Source organism: Montipora foliosa, chromosome 9, assembly GCF_036669935.1.
Source record: "Montipora foliosa isolate CH-2021 chromosome 9, ASM3666993v2, whole genome shotgun sequence".
NCBI lineage: Eukaryota > Metazoa > Cnidaria > Anthozoa > Scleractinia > Acroporidae > Montipora > Montipora foliosa.
The window spans coordinates 1472064-1483110 of record NC_090877.1 but is presented as its reverse complement, the minus strand read 5'-3'; the positions used below and the strand labels follow the sequence as shown (position 1 = coordinate 1483110).

Below are 11047 nucleotides of genomic sequence, written 5' to 3'. Positions count from 1 at the left end.
TAGCAACGGAAACGGTTATGGCTGTCCGGCAGGATGCTTGTAAATCAAACCCAATTAACCTTGGCTTGCCTGACCGAATGCCTTTATCGTCTGTTAGCCTCTTCGACCATCTCACACCTAAACTGCAGATTGTCTTCTCCGAAGCGAAGAAGTTCAAAACTAATAATCATTTTGAATTCTGTTGGGCCAGGAATTCCTGTGTTAACCTTCGTAAGGACCGGGAATCGAGAGTGTTGAAAATCATGGATGTCGGGGATCTACACAAACGTCTAAGCTAAGTATATGTAATTTACTTGAAGTAATTTATTTGAAGTATGCCTGTTAAAAACTCCAATACAAAAGCGAGACTGTTATTTAAAGAACTCCCTTATTTTGGTATTAACTTTATTCCGATCCACGGTCAGTTCAACAATATTTTAGCTAGCTCCCTCGAGCTCCCAACTAAGAAGTATCTCGAAAAGCTCACTAGTTTTCATGAGCTAACTAGTTTTCCAAGAAACGTTACCGACTATAAGCAGAGTCGAATACATTCACCCGTAATGTGAGAACTTTGAAGACAATAGTTTCGTGCAACAACTTGCGAAAGAATGGTTTAACAGCGCCTAAAGCGCACTGCAATAGGATCTTATCCCTTCGGCAAGAAAACGTAACCAACAGCTAGAAAACCGCCGTGCACATCATGCGCGTTGCCTTTGTTGACTCCTATATCGCTTTCTCCAAACTGCAAAACAAGTCGGCTACCAGTTTAGTAGACTAATCCCATTTAGAGACGTCCATAGTTGACTACCAAGTTTACTACCAGATTCATGCCTTGAGACGTTCACCGTTCGAGAATAAACATTAGGGAGCTCAAGCAAGTGACCTTTTTTAGCCACGAACTGCAACCGGAAGTGAGCTTTTTTTTTCCTTTTTACCTTGTCTTCACTGTACCCCATTTATATTGCAAGGTCCTTTTCTCTATTGGATACGATAAGTTTAAAAATTTGGGGGACACTAGTATCTTAGCATACAAAACGTTCACTTCCGGTTTCCGTCCGTGGTCTCGTTCCCAGGGTCTTTCTTCTTCCTTCCCCTTCTCCGTTCCAGGGGAAGGAAAGAAGACACCCTAGGAACAAGGTTGCCAAAATACCCCCGAAAAGCTTCGGGAATTTCTCCAACCGTCCCCCAGGAATGCTTCCTGGTAAATTTAACCTCTTGAGATAAATGTCGGGCTATCCACGTCGAGTACGCTGTAAAACAAAATGTTTCCCCCATCAACCAGGGCGATCTTTAGTGGAACAGGAGAGCACTTCTGGCTGAGGAGCGCCAGTGATGACAGAGAAGGGGGGCAATCGCAGTATCTAAAAAAAAGAACCAGGAGGGTCAACAGTAAACAATCAAGGGGTTGTAAATATCTTCAAGTGTGCTGTCGGGTACACCGCGCGCCATCTACATCAACGGTTCATGGTCGTTTCGCCTACAAAGTGATTACCAAAAGGATATGTTCTTTTAAATAAATAAAAAAGTCCACAAATGTCTTCTCAATGTTATCTTATATTTCGCTTCAAGCCGGTCATACACGGTTCAACATTTGCTGATCAGCAGGTGTAACAGTTAATTTTATTAATTAAACAACCACTTCAAACCACAAAGGCAATTAAATCTACAACTTCCTTACGGGTACTTCACGTTTGCGGGCGAATCAGACTTACAGTGTAAGTGTACACGAATCCCTGTGTAGGCGAAACGACTTGACTGGGGGCGAATCACTTTGTCCGCGACCGGATACTACATCAACCAGTCACTGAACACAAGAACACTGCCACTGGTAAACAACTATCATCAATGTATGACAGGGATAATTAATTCCAATCGATCATCTTTATTAAGACCAAATACAAATGCAAGGAAAACGGCAAAACTGTGGACTTTCTATTTGAGATGCCGGCAGTAGCGTGGTTGCATATCCATGTGAGCGTTTATTTATGCCGCACTGGATTTACCTTTTCGCCCGATATGTATTAGGTCAAACTCTGTCATCAAATGTTAGTTCTGACCATCGCTGGGGCGATTTACACAAGCTATTAATAAAGGACATTAATAATAACTAAGCAAATGGATTCGATTCGGGGTAAGATTAATCCATCTATTTTACAACAACATTCGTTTACTTGATTGTTTGTTTGTTATTTATTTGTTTGAGCAGGTTGAAGTTTTGGCAGCTCTTCCGCTGATGTGGACCTTCTATGCCCACACACCCAAACACTCACAAAGGACAGCCACAACACCGGGAGCTCCATCCCCTTCTGTCCTCGAATAGTGTGGGTTCTTTAATGCCTCATAGGGAACTTGCATGTATGATCTTGGTGAGACCGGGCCTACGGTTTAAAGTCTTTATCCAATTGCAGATAAACTACAAAGGCAGCACTTTCTCCTCAGTTATTTTATGATCCCGAATTTTGAACCCGCGACCTCCCGCATGGCAGCCCGATGCTCAAACAACCAATGACGGTTGCCCAAAGTTGGCAACCTTTTGAACTAAAAATTGGAAATTTAAACTTTAAACAAGATAAGAGATCAAGGCAATATATATACACTGTATTCCCAAAAAGGTTTTTGCACGCATTCAATACCGATGTCATCCACTCACGATGAAGTGATAATAGTTAAAATCACATATCCTCAAAGAAATGAAATGTTAACGGTAGCTTATTGTACCTGCACACAGTTATACAGAAGTCAGGAGGGCCTGGGTTGGTCTTTTTGAAGTTAACTCCAGGCTGGTAAACATCAAATGCCACAAGAAGGGACTGTTGACCAGATCTGAGAGTCCACAAGAAGTGTGTCAAGGGTAAATCACTTTTCAATAACAAATCCATAACAAATTTATCAATGCACTAACTTGATGTACAATAATGATGTGGTAGGGCATTATTTCGTACATATACATAGCAATATGTTTAAATTCAGGTATGTTTATTGTATTTTGTGATATTTTACAAAAATACTACACTTTTGTAACTTGTATAATGCAGTTAAATGCAATTTGAGGGAGTTAGAAAATGTGGAGCAGTTGTTTTGTTCAGCGGTGGCATTATGTAACATGTGCCTGGATCCCGTTGTGTCTTTTTGGGGTTCATGATGTCTCACCCTACCCTACCCTTTTTCACTGATTCTATCAGTGTTATGGGTGCCTGCTTCTCTCGCCGCCCACGTGGGGACTCATGGCTGGCTTGCCAGGATTTGCCAGTCATGGAAGCAGTCTCCATCTCCGGAGGAGCTGGCTGCAAATAGTAGACCTCTACTTTGCAACTCAGTTGTTAAACGATAAAAATGAAACAAAGTTTAGGTTCCACTTGCAGTTGGATGGACGACGAGACTGGTTTGATGCTATTATGGTTTGAATATTTTATTCAACTTGCATAGTCAGAATTAATTTTGTGACCCACCGTCTTTACACTCCTGCAAGTGTCTTCATGTGGGTCCTGTTGCTCAAAGCATGATTAATTAATGAGGGACAATCATTGGTTAAATCTCTAGGTTGTCATCACATTCAAAGCTGGTTAGCACTATCTAAGCTTCAAGCAGTGTGGGTGTTGACACTACCTCCTGTATAGTACAAAGAGCCCTTGTTTATACAAATTTCTCTTTTTTCTTTTACTTTTTAAACTTTAGTTTTTAAACAATACTTGCAATACAAACTTATACTAAGATTACTTAGAAACAGTTCCACTTACATTAATCTCATAATCTCGCTTATGATGCCAATTCCTACTTAAATTACAATTGCATTAGACCTACATTCATTTGGTACATTGAAAATAGAGACATTACAACTAAGACAAAATTTTGAAAATATATTTTTGCAACTGCGATTTCTTTGAATATTTGTAATTTGTCTTGCACTTACACAAGAAAGCTTTAAAAGCATAGTTTATTATGGTGACCATTTGTGCAGTGGATGTGGTATTTTGGCAATATAATTGAGTAGTTTAGAGCCTCTCAATGTGATGTATTATCAAAGAAGTCGTATAGTATTTTACTTTGATTTAGGGGCCCACTGACGTATTTTTTGGGGTGCATTGCTAAGAATGTAATGGTTAACTAATTTGAGAGAATTTGGCATTATTTTGGTCAGTTTCCACCTTTTGTAAGCCAATGAACCTAAATATGACGTCATCATGCCACACCCATGGTCACGTGACCAATAAAAGAAAACTCTAAATTTGTCTCCGTGCTACGCAATTTGGGTATTTAATGGTATCGATGCGCGAAAAATCCGTTTAACGATAGCGTTTCGTTAGTATTCTCTTTGTTACAACTTTAGGTAACCCCTAATAAAGACACTTGACAGGACTGTTGAAAAAACGGGTCAGGAATTATAACTTCGCAAGTTACAATCACTCAATCTACAGTAGTATCAACCATTTCTGATTTTTATGTTGACTTAACATCACACACGGGAGTACAAAAGGACAAATCATTACGAACTTTTCCAGCAACTCTTAGCATTCATTGCAAATAGGTTTAAGGCAAGAACGTTTGTGAGGAAGCATTTTGTAGACATGGGACAAAGATATTTTTGCTCACCTCTCAAAAACATTAGCTGTAGCCAATCTTTGATTCTTGATTACTTGTAGCTTTGATAAGACGGCAGCTAAGACCAGAAAATAATATGTACATGTAATGAACCCATGTAGCAGCTCTCGTGACATATAATGTGATTGGCTGGCGATACCCTAACCCAAAAACAAAAGACTAAACATTTGAAACAATGACTTAGACTTAAACAATAGAAGCTGTTTACAATACCAAACAATAACAGGTTACGAGAGCTGCTAATTACTGCTTTGTTTTAAGTTTGGGTATCGAGCCAATCACATTATTTGTTACCAGAGCTGCTACACTACTGAATGAACCAAGATTATTGGTTTATGTGATTTAGTTTGTGGATTGAAGCCTAAAATCGTGACATAATAATTTAAATTGTATTTGTCCCAATTTACATTTATTAATAACTTTACATCGTTAATTACTCTCTAAGACTGCCACTTGTACATTTTAATGGGGGGGGGGGGGACACCTCAAACTACTCTAGGATGCCCTCAGTTGACGTCTAAAATCATCTGGTGTTAGACAGAGTAAAATCTGTTAAGTCTCACTCCCAGAGGTCAATGGGTTAATGTCAGACGATTTTATTCATCAATGGGAATCCAAAAGCATTAACTGCATCTAGGTCCACTCCAAAATTAAGTCCCCTTCAATTAACCCTCTCCATCCTGAAATGGCCACTTATAAATTTTACTTATCAGTGGGAAATGGATTATGGGGCCGAGGGATTAACCTTTCACAACTGATTCATTCATTTCTGATTATACAGTGTACAGTATAATTTAACAATATATATACACATGTGCGTGCAATTTGACATGGTTTCAATTATAAAGGGCTCTAACTTGTATGATACCTGTAATACTGTTACAGTGGGCAGGCTACCACAATATTTCTGTTTTAACCCATTGACTCCTAGAAGTGAGATTAAATAGATTTTACTCTGTCTAACGCGAGACTATTTTATGGGTTAAACCAGTGGCAAAGATATAACACACCTGTCGAAACAGCATCCTCAGGTCTTAAAAGTGGTGTAACACCATCTTCACTTGCCCATAAATGAGACACAGGGGATGATATCGCTGCCTTATCTTTAACAACATGATCACCATTGTCGTCGGCAAGCTCCTCACTCTTCTCTGCTGAACTATCTGTTTTTCTGCTGACCACACTCTCATTTCTTAAAAAAACAGAAAAAAATTGTCACGAAAATGAAAGACAGCAGTATAAAATGAAATAATTCATTGGATGGGTCAGTTTGCTGGTTACTAAAAGGTGCAAGAATATTCATATTTGACAACTCTCTCAGGTACCTTGGTGAATGCTGTAAGACAGTGAAACCTAAACGCAGAAAGTATGCATATACCTGTAAGCAAAAAAAACATAAATTAATTTATTATATTGCAACGTAACATTACTCATCACGATGAACATGGGAAAAGCAGGCTAAAAATTGATAATTAATGGTATTATGGACCTTCATGTTAGAATAAAAAAGACAATATTTTGAAAAGCATGAATTTTGGTAACAAAGATTAGAGTCAGAGGACAACATTTCGAACTCATCTTGACCCCAGTTTCAAGTCATTCAAAATTATTAATTTAATAGCAATTATTTGAAAATACTTAAGACATAAAACATTTAACACTTTACAACATGCACACTGATTCATCGGCTGAAAAACAACACAAACACTTAACTTTGAACTTAACACTTAACACTTGACTTTGAAACGTCATCTTCTATTGCTAATCCATTTTAGAATCAGCTGTTTTTTGGTAGTCAACAAACCTCTGCAAACTCAACCATCCGAACAAAGACTTGAACATTTAGAGATTATGTCCAGCAAATAAGCGGAAGTACATTAAGGTTGCTAATTATGTCACATAAAAAAAAGTAAAGAAAAGTGTCCATATTTAATGTCCTTCACTCCTAACCGTAATTCAAGTACATGACAAAACTGAGGTTGACGGTGCACTCACTTTACTCTTTTTCAGACTTTCCTTTAGATTCTACTCTAACTCGTAACCTTCTAGACTGTGAGCAGTAGCAAGCTGCTACAAACACAGGGGCAGTTGTAGAAAGGTTTTTCCTATTTTTTTCAATTTTTTAATTTATTTTTTCCTCTCCCCAGACTTTCCATGCACTTATTTACCTGCTAACTGATTTGAATAACTCCCAGTTTACATCCCATTTGGGTTACCCATGGAAAAAGGTACTGCTGCTAGCAGTCTTAGACTAGTAACATTCGATCATAACTGCTGCAGCAGTTCATAGGTATGTTTTTATACCAGATTATAGTCTTCACAATATCCAACAATGTAATTTCATGAAATACGTTTTGTTTGTTTATCATGGTGAAGTACACTAATATTATAAAATATATATTATTATGTTAAAGTATTTCCAACAAGTCTTGCTATTTCTGTCCTGCTCTGAATGCTCAGCAAACCTTATTTCAGTAACCTCTTGAACTAAGTAAATGAATGGCAAACAGCTGTTATCAATGAAGTGTGTTCTTTGTGTTCAACAAACATTAAACTATTTTACCTGTTTTTGCACCAGTACAATTAAAATTGTACCAGTTCAAACTATTTTGTACCAGTTCAATATATTCTGTACCAGTTCAAAAACAAATTGTACCAAAGTGCAAATTGAACTACAACATATATACTAAAACAGTGAGATATAGCACAAAAAGACGATTTTAACTCATTTAATCCTGCAAAGATTACAACATTTTCAGAGCGCAAATTGCTTGGAGTTGAATACTTAACAACTATTCACCGAAGTGGAGGTGGCTAGCGGTGGATATTTACCAAGCCGCGAAGCGGAGAGCTAAATATCCAATGCTAGCCACCGACATTGAGGTGAATAGTTGTTTAATTATGTACTAAAACAATGAGATAATATTATGTAACAGCACAAAGAATTAATTTGGATATTTTCTTCACTTGTCACGGATGCAAATCGGGACGCTGAGTTGCTCGGAGGTAAATAGCACAGGATATTCGGAGTTTGACGAGCCAATCAGCGCCCGCATTCAATGCTATCCACTGTTTTAGTATATAAGTTAACAAAGGATATCCAGAGTTTGAGTAGCCAATCAGTGCGTGCATTCATCGCTATCCACTGTTTTAGTGTATGCTAAAAATAATTATTATTTCCTCTTTAGAGAAAATTACAACTACAAACCAAGTAATGGTCAGGAGAGAAATCATCTGATAACATGGACATGAATCCCTGAGATAAGAAAAAAACAAGTCAAGATAGAGATCTAGAGTCCAATAATTACATGATTACACAATTTACATTATGTACTAAAAACTTAATAACCATCATTAGAGAAAGACCACATTATTGTTCAAATGGCAGCTTTTGCATATAGCCCACAACATTATTATTTGAAGACATTGACTGTCATTGCTGGCTCAAAATTTGATTCCCTTTAGATGACATTTCTAAAATGCCATACTGTAAGTCTATTACAATGCTAATAATATACATGAAAAAAATACTCGATTCTGATTGGCTAAGAGCAGTGCAGTTCAAGTGTAACACAGTGCAAAAAGTGTAATACCAGAGCAAATTACACATCAAAATTCTGAATTATGGTTGGCTAACAAACAACAGGGTTTGGTCAGAAGCAATCAAATCTTTTGTTTTAAAATCAAGCGCACGCCCTGGAAGGCGCAATTTATGGTGCAGTTTTTCCCTGATTGTATGATACTTGTGCATTTCTTTTGCTTAACCATCTCGAATTTTTTCATGAATATTATTAATAAGTAATCACATGATTTTTAACACATATTAAATGAAAGGTGAACATTACAATTGAACCCACTGGGAACTCGGAAAATTCCGAGCCCCAAATGGGATTCGAATTATCTCTCACACGAGTTATTCTCTCACACCAATTATCTCTCACACCAATTATTCTCTCACATTCGCTCACATGATTTTTCTTGTACAATTTGTAATGAATAAGCACTTGTAAATTTATCATCAATATTATTAGCAAGTAATCACATGATATTTCTTGTGCAATTTGTAATAAATAAGCACTTGTAAATTTTTTCAAAGACTACAAATTGCCCTTGCCCTATGGGATCGTGCAATTTTGATCATCTTCGAAAAAATTTACTCCTGCTTATTTATTCCAAATTGCACTTGAAATCATGTGATTACCTGTACTAAGTTTGATGGTTACACTGTGTGTATTCCGGCTTGTTGGATTATACTCTATAGTAAAATCAATTACTTTAAACTTTTAGGTGAAGCTAATGAAGACCCTTCACCTTCTAAGGAGTGCCTTCCGTAGTTGCCAAATATTATAAACTAAGTTGAAGATGATGATGACTTCTCTTCATCTACATTTAATGAAGGTTCTGCGCTTACGTAACCAGGCACAAGTGCTCTATTATTATTGAGGATGCTGTAAATCAGTTCAAACCAAATCAAACTGCAGCAGATCAATTCAAATCATCTTGCATCAGAAAGTCAGAGTTCAAACCCTACAAGTGCCAGTCTTAGAGACCAAAGGGTTATTAAGAGGCATGTATGACGCTTATTGAAATCTGCGTGCATCTAATTAGGGTCAATCTTGGACATATCTCATATCAGCCATACAAGAAGCATAAAATTTAAGGAGGCAGTTGGTTTGTTTTACATGCTCATACACTTCTACAATAATATTATGTTTTATTGTTTACAACTTACTTGCTGGAAGGACATTGGCAGTCCACCATAAAAGAGTTCAATACTTCCCTGTAATAAATAAAACATTTTATTAGGTCAACAATGTATGTACACCATTTAAACCTCAGAGGATTGGTCGATAAGAGAAACAAACAAACAGAAAGAAAATAACCGAACCTACAGGAAGCCAAAACACAACACAATTTGAGGTTTTAAAGCAATCAATGAAGAATGAAAAGAAATTCAGTCATCTGATTTGGCTGAACTGGTTGACAATTTAGCCATAAGAATCTACTAATGAAGTATATCGCATCATTAAAACAATATACATGTAATAGTAGGAATATCCCTACTTTTAGACCCAGTGCAAAACAGAGACTTTTCCCCCATTTTTGCCCACCCTCTACACGAAAACAAAAATGCTCTCCAGACTGTAGATTATTGAAAATGGACGTTTATCGAATCTGTGTGTACGGGTGAAAAAGGAGGTTTTCAAATACAATGACATCATAGGATCAAGATACCACAGAGTCAGCACACATGCATGCATCCTCTATAGGTGGAGGTTGTAGTTTTCTAACCATTTTTCGTGTATTCATGTGGACACAGAATTTTTTCATATACAGAGAAAAAAATCTCTGTTTTCAATAACATCTGGATACACGTGGGCAGAGCCTTCATTAAAACTCTTTGTACCTGCTCCAGAAGAAACAACGCTTCTTGTGGCTGCAACAGCATTTTGCCACCTTTTTTCTGTCCAAAGTGCTGCCAATGAGGGCCCTATATAAAACAATGACAGCATCAAATCAAAAAATAAAACCTAACAAGTCCTTTACAGAAAAATATGTAACAGAAGGAAAATTGACTGTCAGTGTATATGACTGAGGTCTCAGCACTGCCACGCCAATATAATATTATTGTAATCAAGACCATCATCATCATCCATCATCTTCATTGTCACCACTACCATGGCTGATATAGTCGCTGCTGTTGGCGGAATCATTTTTGCCATCGTCATTATTGTCCCCATCATTCTACTTAATTATCATTTTACAGCTTAATAGAGCTATCACTGCAATACACTGATGACTACCCCCAATCACCGTCATCATCAATATGTCACTGTCATTATAGATACGCAAGAGAGTGCTTTTGAAGTCAAGAAAAAGGGCGATTGGATACAAAATTCTTGTTTTTTTTCAAACAGCAGAAAAAACAAGTTTGTAACTCACCTTTGCCACAGACACCTCAACCACTCGCTCATCTGGTTTCCAAGTTCCAACAGATAAATTGCCTCTGTCAAAGAAAAATGAAGCGTCTATATAAAGATAGAAATAATTAATTCGTACTTAGGATCATCTGACCCAATACGATTTTCTATTAATTATAATAAATATGTTTTGAACACAGCTGTTTTGGCGTACTTCTTGTGGATTCTTTGCTCTTTCAACACATCTCTCTGTTCTTGAAGCATGCATTCCAAGACTGCCTCTTCATTTTCATTCTCTGGATCGGGAGCAAATGCTTTTGGTCCTCCAAGAAGTGGTAAATTCAAAGGCTTCTTGATCTGTGCGATTAGGTCTTCCGGGCTGAAAACATGGACATGTCCGCTGAGTTCTTCTCCAAAAATAAATTCATAGAAAATCAATAAACCTCATCTTGTTACCAAAATAAAATATTCAAGTCAGACATAGCTTTGGTAAACAGATTACTGCAGTCAATGTACTGTACATTGCTCTGAATCGACCGCCATGTTGA

At 37.3% G+C, this 11047-nt stretch overlaps 1 protein-coding gene across 2 annotated transcripts in view; it reads right to left on the bottom strand.

Annotated features, from left to right (window-relative positions):
• Positions 1 to 11047, bottom strand: part of LOC137969705 (tRNA-splicing endonuclease subunit Sen54-like) — a 49741-nt gene extending 38694 nt beyond the window's left edge. Inside the window, exons 1-11 of one of the 2 annotated variants that reach the window (XM_068816043.1) lie at positions 10956 to 11047; positions 10714 to 10878; positions 10522 to 10585; positions 9986 to 10069; positions 9311 to 9358; positions 7787 to 7834; positions 5904 to 5956; positions 5589 to 5770; positions 4570 to 4636; positions 2698 to 2802; positions 282 to 1340 (exon numbers count right to left, since the gene is read on the bottom strand). In XM_068816043.1, the coding sequence (XP_068672144.1) occupies positions 1187 to 1340; positions 2698 to 2802; positions 4570 to 4636; positions 5589 to 5770; positions 5904 to 5956; positions 7787 to 7834; positions 9311 to 9358; positions 9986 to 10069; positions 10522 to 10585; positions 10714 to 10878; positions 10956 to 10981 (996 nt within the window). In that variant the 5' untranslated portion in view covers positions 10982 to 11047 and the 3' untranslated portion in view covers positions 282 to 1186. Of the gene's footprint in view, positions 1 to 281; positions 1341 to 2697; positions 2803 to 4569; positions 4637 to 5588; positions 5771 to 5903; positions 5957 to 7786; positions 7835 to 9310; positions 9359 to 9985; positions 10070 to 10521; positions 10586 to 10713; positions 10879 to 10955 lie in introns of those variants that run through there. The other variant, XM_068816044.1, reaches the window with a different exon arrangement.